General features: G+C 39.8%; 1 protein-coding gene across 1 annotated transcript in view; it reads right to left on the bottom strand.

The window, feature by feature from the left end:
- DYNC1H1 (dynein cytoplasmic 1 heavy chain 1) overlaps positions 1–17,084 on the bottom strand; it is a 44,827-nt gene that overhangs the window by 15,667 nt on the left and 12,076 nt on the right. Inside the window, exons 19-52 of the mRNA XM_068160139.1 lie at positions 16,553–16,663; positions 16,263–16,472; positions 15,758–15,904; positions 15,388–15,554; positions 14,524–14,697; positions 13,660–13,825; positions 13,394–13,582; positions 13,116–13,310; positions 12,174–12,456; positions 11,814–11,914; positions 10,178–10,337; positions 9,648–9,891; positions 9,291–9,474; positions 8,650–8,862; positions 8,259–8,497; positions 8,004–8,160; positions 7,439–7,666; positions 7,003–7,233; positions 6,749–6,889; positions 6,272–6,505; positions 5,548–5,754; positions 5,334–5,455; positions 4,952–5,117; positions 4,571–4,734; positions 4,218–4,347; positions 3,332–3,465; positions 2,949–3,063; positions 2,658–2,819; positions 2,364–2,578; positions 2,079–2,283; positions 1,774–1,947; positions 1,554–1,673; positions 1,292–1,412; positions 484–679 (exon numbers count right to left, since the gene is read on the bottom strand). Coding sequence (XP_068016240.1) covers positions 484–679; positions 1,292–1,412; positions 1,554–1,673; positions 1,774–1,947; positions 2,079–2,283; positions 2,364–2,578; positions 2,658–2,819; positions 2,949–3,063; positions 3,332–3,465; positions 4,218–4,347; positions 4,571–4,734; positions 4,952–5,117; positions 5,334–5,455; positions 5,548–5,754; positions 6,272–6,505; positions 6,749–6,889; positions 7,003–7,233; positions 7,439–7,666; positions 8,004–8,160; positions 8,259–8,497; positions 8,650–8,862; positions 9,291–9,474; positions 9,648–9,891; positions 10,178–10,337; positions 11,814–11,914; positions 12,174–12,456; positions 13,116–13,310; positions 13,394–13,582; positions 13,660–13,825; positions 14,524–14,697; positions 15,388–15,554; positions 15,758–15,904; positions 16,263–16,472; positions 16,553–16,663 — 6,005 coding nt within the window. The remainder of the gene's footprint in view (positions 1–483; positions 680–1,291; positions 1,413–1,553; positions 1,674–1,773; positions 1,948–2,078; positions 2,284–2,363; positions 2,579–2,657; positions 2,820–2,948; positions 3,064–3,331; positions 3,466–4,217; positions 4,348–4,570; positions 4,735–4,951; positions 5,118–5,333; positions 5,456–5,547; positions 5,755–6,271; positions 6,506–6,748; positions 6,890–7,002; positions 7,234–7,438; positions 7,667–8,003; positions 8,161–8,258; positions 8,498–8,649; positions 8,863–9,290; positions 9,475–9,647; positions 9,892–10,177; positions 10,338–11,813; positions 11,915–12,173; positions 12,457–13,115; positions 13,311–13,393; positions 13,583–13,659; positions 13,826–14,523; positions 14,698–15,387; positions 15,555–15,757; positions 15,905–16,262; positions 16,473–16,552; positions 16,664–17,084) is intronic.

The raw sequence follows: 17,084 nt of genomic DNA, 5'->3' as shown, positions 1-17,084 counted from the left end.
GTTGTTTCAGAAATTATAGCTATGGGATAAAATGTGTTTGACAATATTTTAAGATTAAGTCACTTACAAATTGCTTAACTCTGCTCAGAAAAACCCAGAGTTGGAAGGGGATTCAGGTATCTCTACTCTGACCACCTGCTCACATTTGGAGACAGCTTAAGAGGTCAGCCTGGATAAAACTCTCAGCAATCTGGTCTATCACCGCTGCAAAAGTAACTTCAACTAACATGGCTTTAGACAGCAAGACACTACCATGCAACCATGCCTTGAAGTTACTCAACAGCAGCCATTTTGGCCCAGTTTGCATGGTACACCTTTTCTTCAGTAGTGTTTCCTGTACCACCTACACATTCATTGCATGCATAAAGAAATTACTATCAAAAAAGTGAAGGGCTACCAAACCAATCACACAAAGTCCAGTTAACACCTTCCATACCTTTATAAATAATCTGTTCACAGAAGTAACTCACACTTGCACCTTACCTGATTTCCTCAGCAGAGAAGTTAACAATGGTTGGAATGAAGTTCTCTCTCATGATGATGGAACGTATTTGTTTCCAGTCAGTTGTACTTTCACCTAGCAGTAGGCAGATGGACTCCAGTGCTAGCTTAACTGCTGCAGGTGGATTAGCCATAGAACGGACTTCTACCAGGTGCTGCTTCTTTATTGACTTTACAGCTAACCAGTGCCAGAAAGATGATGAATGTTAGTTGGGAATAAAACCATTAAGCAAAATCCATTTGAGTACCTTGGCTATACAAAAATGCTTCAAGCATCAAAAAAAGACATCAAGGTTGTTGAAGAAACAGATGCTAGTGGATATTATTCAAACTACAATATCACAAGACAAATTTCTGTAAATGTCAGCTTGCTACCCAGCCAAAGGCCACTTATTCTGCAGCCTAAAAATGATTCACTCAAAGTAGTGATCCTTGTAGTTTAATGAATGAAGACCTTAGTTGTGTACTATCTATGCAGCAATAAGGCATCACTGGTCTTTCTGATTAGGAGCTGTCTTTAAGAGTACGTAGGATAAACAACTAGAGCTGGTTTGTCAGAAACCAAGCCACAAGCCCTAGAAGGAGCATCAAGTAGCACACCAGGACTACAAACAGCACAAAGTTACAGCTCAAAGACTAGGAATTTCTTCAACACTGTACAACCTCATGCTAATATAATAGCCTATGCTTTTGTTAAACAAGACCAGCTTAGATCACATCAAAACACAGTCTCATAGACTTTGGTTTTAAATCCAGGACCATAACGTGACCTCTTCAGTTGTTAACGTACCATTCTGAGCTTCAATGACAGCAGGCTCCACTTTGTCAAGATCTTCTTTCACGCTCATCTGTTTATCTGCAATGACCTCCTGTTGCTTGTGCAGCTGTTCCTGAATCTCCTGGCTCATGACCTAGAAGGAAATTTCAGACAAAACACTGCTTTTCAGAAGTTGTGTTTCTTCTAGGATTTGCTCTGCAGGCTCTGTTTTCTAAATAAAAAGATGCACTGTGCACAAATATTTAACAAATATTTTTCTTTTTTTCTTTTCTACCTTTTTCTTCTCAGCTTCCTGTTGATCTTTCACCATCTTTTTCAACTTGTCATTGGCTGCTGCATTCTTCACTTCCAGTTCCTGACTCTTTATTCTTAGGTCACGCCGCAGCTCTTCCACCTGAGATTGATTGCAAGATGAGAGAGAGAATTCCACTTATGCATGGAGGTTTATTTCATCACTCCAGCCTTACAGAGGACAACGATTTAAAGGTATGCACCTGATCAACTGTTTCCTTTATTTTTCGAAGGCCAACATTCAAATGCATTTGCTGCTCCTCCAATTCACTTCGTTTCTCATTGAACAAGTTGGCATAATGGTTGATGAAGTCTAAATAGTGGCGTGGTGTGATTGCCATGGTTCTGCCTCCTCGTTTTGCCAGACGAGCATTAGCCTTCAGGGAAGAAAAAGGAAATGATGCATTAGTTTTAAATCTATTTGGATACCAAAGATCATACTTTTTAGGAAACTGGTGCATGATGCTGTGACCTAGAGTGTAAGTTTAGCAGTGTAGTAACAACATACCTGATGAAGAGTCTGATGAACAAACACACAACTATTAACAATAGCTTCCCTGTGTGATGGTGGTTGTGGCAGCTTATCATACACAACTGGCATGTAATCAGGCACAATATAATTTGGTTTTTCAAGATCCATTTTGCTTGTGAACTCTTTGCCAACTTGGTACAGTGCCTCAGTTGACCAGTCTCCAAACCAGTTTAAGACACACCTGAAATACAAAGCATTGGTGATAAATTCCCAAAAAACTTTAATGGTACTCCTAACACATGTTGAATATACAGCAATTACCTGTTGAAGAGCGCAGGAGAGGTAGCTGCCCTGTCCTTCAAGCCCTCAGAAGATGGATTCATAGTGAACACAACATGGAGATTGCGAATAACTTGACTTGTGAACCATTTGTAGAGTTCCTCATGTGAATCTAACATCAAACCTTCTTTCTGTGCTCCTTCTTTACACTGAGTCATGAGGGTGGCATATTCATCTCCTTCAAAAAGACCAGGAACCTAATCCAAAAAGGCAGTTTTGTTGTAGCTTATAGGTGTAAGAAGGTGCTTCAAAAGTATTTACTTGAAATTTTCTTACCTCTCCATTGGCTAGTAGAGTGTTCATTCTCTCCAGGAATCCAGAATCCAATACATTTGACTCATCCATTATGAAAGCTATTTTTTCATTTTTACAGCCAGAACGTCTCAATACAGTCCGAAGATCTTCATCAAAATCTTCACCTGTATATTTTCTGTGAACCTAAAAAGATATAACATTGGTTACTAGCATTTTGATTTAGCTTTTAATGGGATTTATTTTCAAGGGTAGGTATTTAAGAGATGTGAGTTTTGATTAACAGTTATTATTAAGTTAAACTAGCATGCCAACCTTAATTTGGTAGACACTCAAACCATTCATCCAGGCAACAAATCTTGATAGGGTTGTTTTGCCTGCTCCACTGACTCCAATAAGCAGCAAGTGGCCTTGGGGCTGACGGAAAATTCTGAAAGAGAGTATCACCAAATATGTTTGATAATACTCATCAATTTACTGAAGCTTTTCCTTGAACATCTAAACTTCAAGTTAGTAACAAAACTGACACACATTTCAAGAAATTATCCTGCTTTTTGAAGGCCAGCAGTGTATCACCTAATGGACAACCATGGGATCATGCTCATGCTCCATTCTTACTTACTCTGTACTTAGGCTTCTCTAGTTTAGGAAAGCTCTCTAAATACTATTTATATGAGCAGCAACTAGTCTCAACTTACCGGTCAATTCTTAACACATGATCCAAGACTTCATTGAACAGAACAAGTGGTACATCAAGCTCCTCTTCATAAAAGACTTTAAGCCTAGCTTTCACATAGTCTCTTAACTCCTCTTGATCCACTGGAATGTAATCCTAAAAAAAACAGTCAATATAGGATGGAATTGAAGATCAAGGGAATTTCACTAAGGGATCAAATTTTAAGTGGATGAAAGCAGAACTATTAAAATACTTAGGCATTCCTTTACAAAAGCTTAAGAATGCTGTAGTCGTTTAACTTGCCCACAGCTTAGAGTGCCACATAGCAGCATGGAGTTTAAACACTACATCTACTGAACCTACCACAGCCACAGGTTGAGTCTCTGCTGCTACTCACAAGACAGTGGGAAGTAGCATGACAGATTTACTCCCCCAGTTTATTTCAAAGGATCTTTCCTAGACACTTGATACTGGTCACAGACATGGGTAACAGGCTAGGTGACTTCTGCCTTGACCCACGAATTCTACTGATTGTTCAAGCTGGAACACTTCAGATTTCAAGAAACAGTTCCCATAAAATTTATAGAATTAGTGATGTTTAAGGGTCACTGCCTTATCCAAGAGATTCCATAAGCAGTTAACTGTCAACAAATTTCTGGGAGTGTTATATTGTTCTTGAGAAGTATTACTTAATACTGTCTTTACATACTGTAGTAAGTCTTACAATAGCATCATACAACTAGTAACTTTGTGGTAGAGTTCACTTCAAATAACCATAGCAAGAACTTCTTGGAGGTCAGTTTAACATGAAAATTGGTGACCATACTTTGTTAATGTAAGTTGTAAGAGCTGCTACTTAGTTGCTCCCATACTATTTAGTGTTTTTTTTTTTTTTAAGGTTTACTTACCTTTGACAGCCAGTTGCTGTATAAGATAGGCCTGCTCATAGCTTTTTCTTTGTCAATATTGGGAAAGTGTTTCAGAGCAACCATATCAATGTTCTCATCAGTCCAGCGTCTCTCCTCATCTTCTACAAGCCTGGATAAAGAAAGAAGTCACTGAAATCCTCACACAGCAGTGCTATGACAAGTATGTTTCTGCTTTGTACAAATACTTCTCCCAAGAGCATCAAGTTAGGGTGACAGCTACTTCACATGAAGCACACTTCAGTTTGGTCTTCTAATGAAAGTTGGCAAGGAGTGGGAAAAATGAATTTTGAACCTTGTCTTTACCACCCCCCGCCATCCCATGTAGATTTTACCTATCTTGGAAGAGACGTAAGGCTTCATGGGCCCAAATTCTGATGAGGCCTTCAACTGGTAATGTTTCTAGTGGTCTCAGTGCTTCAAATATACCTCTCACCCATCGAGTCATTTCACGAGGTGAATAGATGTAGTGGGGCTGTGTGTCTTGAGTGAACCTCTCCTAAAAACGTAAACTTAATTAGTTACTTCATCCAAAAGTTGCACTGCATATTTTTACAGGCCCTGGCACTACAAGATACTACTTTCTTCAGTGTAATTCAGTAGTTTTTGCCAGAATTGAATTGTTCTATACATATGATCCATATGAAAGGCACATTAAATGATTCAGCATAGAAGGAAGACTTCTAACTAGACTGAGGGTGTACTTAACAAGTTACCTGAGACATTGTGTAGAATTCTACCATAGCAGCAGTGAGAGGTTCTGCATACGTGCGAAGCGATGGAATCAGCCTTAGCATTGCACGATTGAATGTTCCATATATCTGAGTAAGTGAAGCTGGTCCAGGATAGTCCACATAAACCACAGGAACATGTCGTAAAAATCTGGAAGTTTAGCATATTACAGTCTGCACAGGTTTATTTTGCCAAAAAATAAACAACTGCTTGATTCAGTTACTGCTGATAACTTTGAAGTATCCACAGAATTTCAGACAGGTTATTAACAAATGTACCAGTGAGTCCACTGGCTGGTTGTCAGAGTAAAAAACATTGATTATGTAACCCAGTCTGTTGCTATACAGAGTTTACTGAATACATTACCTATGTGAGAGAGGTTTTCTCCCAGGATCAGTAGGTGGGTTACATGCACCAACAAACTGAATTCTCTCCAGTTTCACCCATGTCTGGTCTGATGTACGATAGAATCCTCCATGTTCCACCATCTGGAAGAAAATAGGTAAAATAAAATCAGTGGAACACTGTATTTCCCTGAAAGCAACTGTCACAATATAGCTGATTAGGAAGGACACCAAACCTGTCTTATGAATGATATGACTCTCTGGGTGCCATACTTGTCCATATCTGGCAAGTTGATTTCATCACAGAACAGCACCAGCCACTTTCCTAGCTGTACAGGAGCCAAAACTACTCCATTAGGTGTGCGTCTGTACTCACAGTAGTGATCAAAAGTTTTCAACAGCAGTTCTGGAGTGGTAGCACTAGAGAAGTTGAGTCCAACCACCTGAAAAAACATGAAACAGTGAAGAGGAATAGTTAAAATACCCTAAGGCTTGAAAGAGAACATACCAAAAGAGTCCTGCAAACAGGGATGTTTGGATTTCCACAGTGGAAGTAAATGTACTAACTATGCTTCAGGTTACTGTCTACATACTGTTTTCTTCCCACTGTAGGTTATCTATTTACCATGCAGCTGTATCTCCTGCCCAACCTTTACTTAAAGTATCACAGCTTCATGTAAATGAAGGACAAAAACCATTCTTAAACATTATCACAGGCTTTAAAAATAATAAATGGAGGAATGCTCATGTATTATTGAAGCAGCAAAGGAAGGAAATAGCTTCAGTATCTTGAGACAAATCCAGATTCTGCTCAGTGTAGTTTTGTTTAAGTACACACTTGACTGACGTGGAGGAATCGCTGAATTCTGCCATTCCATGCTAAATTAAGAGTGCTTTAATCCTTAAGATCAGAGACTTGTTACCACTCTATTTCGCATGTTGACACACACACTTGCGTACCTCCATGTCAGGCAGAGCTCTGAGAGCACTGAAGAGGGTCATGGTCTTTCCAGAACCTGGTGGGCCACACAGTACTAGGGGCTTATGTTCTGCCAACCAGGTATACAGCAAGGCTTCATGGCGAACTGTATCTAGGGTTGGTACTACAACATCAGGAGCTGCGACTTTATGTGTTTCAACTTCAATCTGAGGAACTTTGGATTGCCATGGCACCCATTCACCTGTAATGGACACCTAGGAGAAAATTAGACAATTGAGAATAGGAACACAGCTCAACCTTAAAGTACTTTTTTCAAAACCACAGAATAGTTTGCAGCATAAAATGTGATGTTTAAATAAGCAGGCAGCTTTTTTGCTGAACTATGAAACTGTAAAATACAAGACAGTCTAGCATTTTATTTTCTAGTTTCATTTCAAAGATCTAAAGCAGGATTCTAAGAACACAAAAGAGCAACACTTGTAGCACAAAAGGTTTACCTCATAGTCAATTATGGGTATGTTGGGTGCAGTTGGCAGTGGCACAGTGGTGATTCTTCTAATATATTCTCCCAGCTCTGCTCTCATTTTCAAACGACTGTCTCCAGAAAGAGACCAGAGTATTGCATAGACAAGGTACCTCTGTAAGAAGCAGCAACAGCAGCTATTGGTTCCTGAGTAATGGAACAAAACTCAAAGAACAAGAAGTCATAGCCAGTTGTTATACTGGCACATCAAGCACAGCAGTCCTGTACCTGGATGTAACGCTCTAGCTGGTCTATCTGCATCGGAAAGTCTGGATGATTGGCATTGTACTGGGCCACGTTGCGGCAAGCTTGATGCAACATGGAGAACAGAGAGCCAAGACAGCGCAAGCGGGTGAGATCCATGATATGCTCCAACTTGAAAGCATGTTCAAGTGCTTTAGTCACCAGACCATTTGATGTGAAATACGGCTGCATTATTGTTGCAGCATCTCTCTGGATCTGTTGGGGGACACACACACCGATTTCATTACCAGGCAGCAGTTCTGTTTAAAGTTTTAAATACTTCATATCTTAGTATTATTGAAAATGTAAAGAGGATTATTATTTAAGATGTAAAGAGGAAGTCATCTCTTCCATGGCAGGCTGTCATAAATTCCAAGTACACTGTGATATAAGCATTCCCATAATATAACCTGAGTTATACCTGCAACATCGGGGATGCTGCTTCTTCACCTTCATCTTCTTTGCCCTTTCGTCTTCGCTGAGCTTCCTCTTCACCTTCATCCAAAGGAATACTTCTTAGTCTGGCCAGGAAGTTATTGAATATCATGTCTGTACTGAGAACATCCTCACTGAACCAGACCATGCCACACCTTGACACAGTAGCCAAAGTGGCATATTTCAGATCCTGTACCTCAAACATGATACGAACCTAATGTGCAGAAATTTAAAGAACAGGAGTTTGAAGTAGAAACAGGCAAGCACTCAAAATTAAAACCAAACAAACCTCCTCCCCCAGACTTTTAAAAATAAGTTAATTCATATTTATAATCAAAAGCAGCATTTTACATAGTTTGTCTTACAGGGTCAGAGTAAACAGAACATCAAATATTTGTTCCCACAAAAGCTTTTAACTCCTGCAGACTACTACCTGAGACTGGTATTACTCTGCTTGTAACAAGAAAGAGGGGCAGTACTAGTATGGATTGAAGTAAAGCAAGAAGTTTATATGACAGTGCATAAATATCATGTAAAAAAAGTAACATTACATTTGGTGGAAGGCTAAGACGTTCTCCATTTGGCAGAGTCAGTAGTTTGTTGTCATCCAAAACAGAGTTCAAGTTCTCAACCCATTCAGGGTCTACATCACCATCAAAGATAATCCACTGACGTTTCTGTAGTTCACCTCTCACATTGTCTATGATTCTACATGAAAGAAAGTATTTATTGCAGGGAAGCACAGACTCAGGCCAGACTATCACAAGTGTACTGGGCATTTTTCATTTGTGCTATAAAAGACTCACTTTCTCAGGACGTGTGTAAACAGGCCATCTGTCCATTCTCTGGTGTTTGGATCCAAAGTACCATAAAGATGATCTTTGCTGATTGCTTTTGGATCTATAATATGAGCAACACCTTCCACACCCTCCAGTCGTTCAAGGGCTTTCAGAAGTACTCTCCAAGCCATGCTCTTTCCGCTTCCTGATGGGCCGACCATCATCAATCCATGATTTATCTGTGTAATCTGATACAGCTGAAGAACCTGTGACAGAAGAAATGATGTACCAAGTAAGTATTAAATTCAGTCAATTCTATGTATTGCTTGCTTAAGAAACTTTACCCCTTTCATAATAAAAAGGGAAGTGCAGTCTTAGGCACAAACTTCAATTTCACATCTTCAGTTTTATATCTTACCTTTTCAACCCACATGCCACCAACTTCTTCCCCATCACCATAGGTAAGGTACATTTCCTGACACACTTTCTTAAGCTCCTCTCGCAAGGCTGTCATCTCCCCACGATGATACTGTACTCCAGGGAATACATCAGAAAGGAGACTGAACAGCAACGGAATATCTTCTGCAACCAGTTTTGGTACCATAGTTTCACACACACTTTGGATCAAGATCTGAAGAGAAAGATTTTGGTTAAAGGGTTTTTGTTTAAGTTTGTTTCACCACATGTGTTTGATAAGGAATACTTCACTAAATGCTGATGGAGTTTCAGCTCTGAAACCACACAATGAATTTGTGTGGATTTTCAGTTTATACAACTGCAGTTTATTATGCCTGTGCTTTTGGTATTAACTGTGGAGGAACTGAGCAGCAGTAAGCATTATGAACACACCACCCCATAACAAGCCTTCCCCAACGATTCACAGACTCCTAAGACGTGTAACTTGGTGTTTCTAAGCTATCAAATTAGCATGTTTTGTGACTAATATTACTTTGCTTGCATGGCTTAACATTAAATGGTAAACACTGGAAGATGATTTGCTTGGTTTACTGTATATCCTGTACTTATCACAGAAGTAAAGAATTCACACATACACATTACCTCTTGCTCTGGTAAATTCTCAGCAATTTCTCCCTCATCAACAACTTCACCACGCTCTTCTTTCTCCCGTTTTATCTTCTGAATCCTCTCTCTCTTCACATTACCTGCGCTAACCAGCACACTCTTCAGTGCTCTCAAGCCAAAATCATAGTGGCTTTGGGAGGACAGCTGTTCATCACAAAGCCTAAGCAGCAAAAGAGACAAAACAATTTGTTTATCAGTAGGAACCAACACACAACATTCAGTAAGTGTCATTACTTATTTGAAATGATTGCTGCACAACATGTTTAGTGAGTTGCAAAGAGCTCTAAACAGTAAGCTCTATTTTTACTGATTGGAACCAAATGTGTTACTCACTTGAAGAATGGTACTATCTTATTGGCAAGCACTTCGGCTGTACGGAAACCTTGGGAGTACAGCATGACCTGGGCAATCAACTGACGGTCTGGCTTTGTCATCGCCAAGCTACGGAACAACTTCTTCAAATTGTCAGGCAGATTTGATCTGCCTGCATATCCAGGATTCATGGTGATGAAGATAGCCATGTCAGGGCTCACTTTGACTTGTTTGTTCAGCAGCTCACAAGTAATAGGTGTTGCAGCTGAAAAAAGAGTGCATTTAGTTACTCCCGAGTCAATGATCAATCACCCTGAAAACACAAGCCATAATTTATTCTGTTTTAGTTTTCTACAGTAATGGACAGGAAGTCCTCTAGTGCTGCAACTCAAATATCAATTACTGGAAGTTACTTCACGTTCTTAATTTTTGACAGAAAGTGGCTTCATCCTTGGAATGTTAGAGAAGGATGTTACTGTGCAATGAAGCATTAAGTCATGAAGAACATTAAAGAGATGCTGTACAACTATAAGGAATGAATGATGACATACTCTTGTCATAGTTGGGGTTGGAGTGCTCTCTCAAGGCTTCCTGGATGCACTGAACTTGCTGTGAAACAGCAGAGAGCATACGCTCCTCCAGTCTGTTGAACTCGTCAAAGCAGCCCCACGCACCCACTTGGCAAAGTCCCACAAAGATGCGTCCCATTGCCTGCACATAGAGAGGAAAATTCACTGATGTTGTGTCATCGTTCTTGCCTTTGTATAGGCAAAGGGAGCAGAGGAGAGCACTGCATACAATACATTTAAGGCAAGAAGGAGCTGTACTTGTATGTAGGTTATCATCTCTGTAGTACCCTTATAAAAGGGTTCTAACTGACTTTCAGATGTTCACTGCTCAACAGAATCATAGTTTCTATTCCTATTACTACATAGTGTACTCCAGTGTATTGACAAATCAGTCAAGCTAAGTCCACTGCATAATGTTTTCTTTGGTGATACCATTAATGCCACGTGCAGTTCTCGTCCTTTATTGCAAGGATACCAGAATTACAAAACATTTCAGAGGAGCAAACTGAATAACCAGAATATAAGGCTTTGACCTAAAGAATGACCTCTCAAGTAGGATTCAGTGAAAGGCAATGTGAGGGACTATGGTAGAGAGTAATCAACTGTTTACTGTCTTTTCCACTACGAGACCTAAACAATCATTAGAAAAGTCAAAAGAAGGTGGTCCTTCATGAAGTGCATAGTAATGCAGTGGAACATTTAGGTAGAGAATGCTACAGAAGCAAGTGTGCATGTGGATTTAACGAAGAGAAATGAAGACTTAATGGGAGAAATGAGTTCTTGGAGAAAGGTTCACTGGAGCATGAATAGAATAACCCATTTCAGCTGATCCTCAGAAGTGTCAGAGGTAGGAAGGGGACTGTGGGTAAGAAAGGCATGATCTTACTATTCCCTAGGTATCTTACAGTCACCAGTACAGGACAAATGCTGGATAAATGGACTCCGGTATGATCAAAACACAGCTGTACAGAAAGGAAAACAACCTCCTGGAGTTCAGGAAATACTGCGATTACTTCTCAGTTTTTGGGTGTGGAGGTTTTTTGTTTGGGGGTTTGGGTTTTTTTTGGGTAACATATGTACAGGCCTGAACAAAGTTTTTATGTTGAGACATTTGCTGGTTTACAGCCTTTCATGTTTCTCAGTTTGCATATGTCATTGATTCTGAAGTATCAGAATAAATGTGCTTAGTTTTGAAGAATCTTTCACATGCTGAGGCAAACTCCACAGTTATGTTGCAAATATTAATTTGGTAACAGTACAGCTGCTTTGGCAATCTTACACTCCTGTCCTCCATTAAATCAGTACTACCTACGTAAACTAAACAATTTAAGCTACTTTCCTAAACCCAGTCTTAAGCCCCTGCCCCATACTCTCTCTTCCTTTCCCTCTATTTGCTGTTACAGAACCTCTTAAAAAACTGAATCACTCTCCCAGCAACATTCTGCACCATTTTTGCTTTTGACATTGCTTGTTAGAGAACACCCATAGGATCCACAGACAGCAACTAAGACTTGCAGATAATCATCTTGAAAATAAACACTGCTGGCTGTTGAAGCATCCTGAAGAGACCCCTGCTGCTCATTAGGAAAGATTCTGTTTTTTTAATCAAACAGCTTACCTGGAAGTCAAATGTTTCGTCACAGTTGAAAACCAACACAAAGCGACCAAGCTGATGTCCAAGAGCCTTAACAGATTCTGTTTTACCAGTACCAGCAGGACCTATTTTCAAAGCGGGATAGGCATGTTTAATGTTTGTCATCCAGGATACCATTGCTTGCTCATGTAATCTGCCAGTATGCTGATTCTGATGGTCCCTGACAAGGGGGTTCAGCTGAAACCTAAAACTTACTACTACCCCCAAAAGATGCTTGGCAATTCAATATCTTAGTTATAAAGATTCTGCACATTCATGCTAAAATTCTAAGTAAGAATTTATACACTTGTCCCAATTTTTTATTGTACTTCAGTACAAACTTACCAAATGGCGATCCTCCAAGTCTTGCCTCAAGGGCTTGTGTCATTGTCAGGTAACAGCGGTCAGTAAGAGGAGTCTGTACCAGCTTATCCTGCACACCAAGGTACTCAAAACCATAGTTGAATTTGGCATTTGCCATCTGAATGGACAGCTGTTGCAACACATCTGTCTGTTTTGGGTCAAAGTAGAACCGCATTTGGCTGAGCCACTCAAAGGATTTGGAGTTGTCAATCTTGCTTTTGATCAGTGATCTGGTAACGTCTCTCTGGTGCACCAGCTCGGTGATCTGCAGAAGGAAGTAACTCTTTAGACCACAGCAATTCCTGGCTAATAAAGCCAGGAATCCACAGCTACTTGGACTAGCACAGTAAACTGCCATCACCGAGAAATCACAACCTACCGACAGTGTCTGCCTTTAAAATCTGTTGCTACAAAACCAAAACTAACACGTTGTCAGCTGTTCTTGTTAAGGACATCCCTGGCTTTCAGCAAAGCACTCTGGACCAGTTAGTCTGTTAATCTACTGAATCAGATCTTTTACTTGCCAGAAACTATAAACATGAGTACTCCTAAAACAGAACAGATATTTCCCCTCTAAAAGCTTAAGTAATCTAAGCAATCTTAGTCTAAGTCTAGTTTAGCTTATGTCAATGTTCTAGGAGGCAAAAAGTGGCCTCCCCTCAGTCCTCATCTAAGGCATAAAGGCATAAAATAATTACAGTAATAAGCATCTTAATATTTTACATATGAATAAGGAAATCAGTAGCATACACACTTGAATTGAGAGAAAAATTATCACCACCTAGAGGATCAAGGCTCAATTTAGTTGCTTAAATTGCATGAAACTTTCTTCTAGAGGGAAAAAGAAGTCTTAGACTAACTAACGTTTTAATTCAATTTAAAAAATCCTCATCTGCAAATCCAGAAAAGGCTGATTTTGCTTACCAAGTGCTCCAGTTTCCTCCTGCGGAGAGGTGGCTGCTCCATCAGCACAGAGTCTGCCAGGACATTGAGTGTAACCTCAACATTAGCTAGCACAGATTGGAGAGGACTGTTGTCTCCACCTCCACCCGTACCATTGAGGGCTGACTCGACATTCTCAGACCATGCAATCTGGGCTGACAGGACAACAAGCTGAGCCTGTATAACAAAGAAACTCATTAGAGAGTTTTCTTCAGTGGAATATCTAAGCTATAGCATACTTAAGTGTCCTGTATTGATACCTGGTATTTGTCAATCCAAGAGATGTAGACTGCTGGATCAATTGAAGTTGCTTTTCCAAAGATTTCGACTTCAGTTACAGATTCTGCAAGCAACTTCGCAAGGGTCACTCTCATTTCCTTTTCAACAAGAGTAAGCCACTCATTAATCTTGGGATGTTCTGTGATGGATACAGGTGTTTTGAACAGGACCTGGAAGAAACAGATTTAAGTTAGCCCACGTTCACTTTTTTCATACTTTTATTTAAAAAGAAACTCCATAGCTGTACCTCCTCTCCTTCACGTGAGGATATCCCAAGAACTACAGAATTATCTTCGTTGAGAATAATGCTAGAAACGCCCGCAAACATCTTCTTGAAGTGTTTCTGCAGCTTGGCAACATTTTTGCTGTTTCCAATGATTTCAAGCAAGTCTTCATCACCAACAAAATAAAACCTAACAATTACATAAAAACAGATCTATTTAAGAACTCCAGCTATTACTTTTAATTTATTTATGCTTCACAGATGGCCACTACATGGGAATAATTGACACTCATTTTCCAAACACTGCAAGAGTGCATAAACCACAGATTTCCTACAAGTTACACTAAGATTAAGTCTTAGTTTATGTGTTCTGCACCATAATGAAAGTGTGCACGTGCTTCATACTGTGTATAGTTTTCTCTACCTAATCACTCCTGAAATAGTCACAGTAGAGCTTAATTTAATCTATTTGGCAGGGAGAACTCTCACTCCCTCACCCTTACTCTCAATGCTAAATGATGAATTAGCTGAGGACTATAGACAAGTCAGAACCAATAAATTAAATACCTGAACGTGAAAGGTTAGACTCTGGTCCTTCACTCAAATACCAGAATTATGCAGGTCAAAATAGAACTCTTAAGTTTACAGAAATAAGGTGCAATGACTCCTTAAGCAGTATTTGAATCCTACAACCAGCCACAAATGAGCAACTAAGAGAAGTTTTAGTTCCAGTTCCTGAGAAGTTGGCTGTAACTGTAAATCAGCACAGACTTCTGTGGTCATAACATCTTATACATATGCAATGCATAAAAACTGGTAAAGGCTTTACAGAACAGTGGATCAATTCCAGCACAGAAATACCACATTACGTCACAAGTCCCTTCTCACCGAGGGAAAGAGGACCTCTCCCTTTCCAAGTATTCTCCCAGTGCCTTCTGTATCTTCCCAAGCAAGTCTGCCAGTCTCTCTAATGACCTCTGCACACCTTGAATGTTAAGAACATCCATCACGAGCGGAGATTTGGACACCTTTTTCATGAGTGCCAAAAATTCAGTGCTGATGCTGCAAGTAAAACAACACAGAATGTTAGTGCAAACTCAGTAACCACAGCCTTGCAGAACACAGAATGTTATTTGCCTCTAAATGACCACTGCCCCTCTAACTGTTGCAGCTGCCCTAGGGAACGCACAAAGTTAAATTCCCAAAACAGCTCTTCATCTACCTCAAGTCCACAACAATGATATCTAAACTCTTTGCAATGTTCCATCTATCAGTTTCACTGCTGAAGGTGTACTTCTTTTCTTGAAGAGATACAGAAATTGATTCTTTGATTTGACTGCAAGTATGTGGAATGAATGAGGATGACCAGAGCAACTTAAAAGCAGAGAAGACAACGGTATTTGAATGGTTATGACTAAGTATCAGCAACAGAAATCAGCTGCCTGTTGCAGCCACAATGCTAGATAGAGTCCTTGAAGCACCTAACTGGGCCTGACAAGAAAAATCAAATAAATCCAAATCATCATCTGAAAATTGTTTATCAGCCTGTTACAACAAACTTCTTTTCCATTGTAGTTATCTTCCTGTACCTTTTTTGCCATATTTGTTTGCTTGATGATCTACAACATGTATGTAGTTCAACCAGAACAGGTAAGAATGGAGTTAATATTTCAACTTAGGAAGTGTTGTGCTGAAGTCATGAACTTGCCTACATGGTAGCCAAAGGGAAGCACAAAACCAACAAAAAGTTACCTCTGGAACCGCTGGGTCTCCACAGGCAGCAAGTGCTTGATGTCTGCACTACCAGTGAAGATACCCTCCAGGTAAACCCACCGCCTTTGGACATCTATCCAGACATCAAAGAGTGCCATGATACGGTTCAGCTTATCTTCCCAGCTAAGGGCATCTTCCTCAAACACCTGTAGTTTAAACACTGCATTAATATTCATTTCAATAATATCAGGAGCTTGCTAATAATTATTCATTGTTTGAGAGTTACAATGTCACTTGTATGTCATCTTTAAACAGTGAATAAATCAAGTCCTCACTGGCAAATACATAAACTAAACAAGAGGGGAAGGCAGAATAACTTAAGATTCTTTAGCTTTGTCCTCCATCTTACCTTGTAGTATGGTGACAGCTTCATAGCAGACACACTGTTAATGTGCTCTTTGACTTTGTTGAAAAGGTCATCCCAACCACGAATCAAACGACACTTGTTCTGGTAATTGACCAAGTCCAGTTCGTAAGTGTTCCACACTTCTCTTATCTGAACAAAAAAAGTTTAAGATATGAGACCAATCATTCCCACTCAAACAGTTACAAAGTAGGTATGTATTATAGTAACCAGATTTTACATTTTTTACCCAAGAATTCTGGATTTATGCTCAAGCTTCTGTTAAAAAGGTCAGGTCTTTACAGCCATTAAGGACTTCTTTTCCCAAAGAATGCAAGTTTCATCACAGGAAGCTTTCACAGCTTTAAGCTGTTCCCCAAAAAGGTGTTCCATGGAGTCTCAGCAATTGAATCGATAGATCTTATCGACAGGTTTACTACACAATGCCAGCCATCTGACAGCAGGCCTCTGATTTGCTATTAAATGCATACATACAAGAGCTGACACTAACCTGTTTCAAGAACTCTTCCAAAGCCATCTCTCCCTGAGCCACAAGCAGTACGTCTTTGACAATTGCTTCATTTCTCTGTAAATCGACATCCCAGATCTGGCCCAGGGTCAATTCTGAGACAACCCAATTAACATGAAGCCTCTTCATCAGCTGCTTCCAGTGACGATCTTTAAGTGCCTCAGATTTCAGTTCAATGACCAACATGTTTATCTACAGAAAAGAAGAAAGCAAGTTACATCCTTGAACTCGAACTAGGAAGCGCTTTGATTTTAGAAATGAGCTTCATTTACCTTCATGTAGCCCTTCAGGAGCCTCTGAACATACTCATAGGAGGCATACTGTCGCAAGCGGGCTGGGAAGTTTTTCAGTTGGTTCAGCAGACCATCCAAGTTTTGTCGAAGCTGTCAGTAACATAAAAGGAATTAAATTTTTCTCTGCAAATGCTGTGCATGTAGTTGTACAAGTTTAAAGCTGTCCTTGTATTCTGAGAGAGAAACCTCTCCCTAATGAGCTATTATTGACAGTTACAGCTCTTTCATTGTTCTGGGTATTTGCAGAAGATGTGGTTACTCCACAGCCAGAAATGCAAATTTTATGAGTCTGGTTAAGACTGTACTGTCACAAGCAGTTTATGGCTTAGTGTTCCTATTACTCTCCACCTCCTGAGCACTGAACTAAACTGATGCTGCTCATCCAAACACAGAAGGAAATTTCTCTGAGGTCAAACAGCCTATTTAAAAACAGCAGAGTTTCTTCTCCATAGATGCAGTCCAATCTCAGTTTCAAAACTACTGGAATTGCAGAAATCCCCTGCAAAAATTA

Source organism: Melanerpes formicivorus, unplaced genomic scaffold (assembly GCF_026170545.1).
Source record: "Melanerpes formicivorus ecotype bairdi unplaced genomic scaffold, bMelFor1.0.p_v2 SCAF_48, whole genome shotgun sequence".
Classification (NCBI taxonomy): Eukaryota; Metazoa; Chordata; class Aves; order Piciformes; family Picidae; genus Melanerpes; species Melanerpes formicivorus.
The sequence above is the reverse complement of the archived record's forward strand: the minus strand, read 5'-3'. Positions and strand labels throughout refer to the sequence as shown.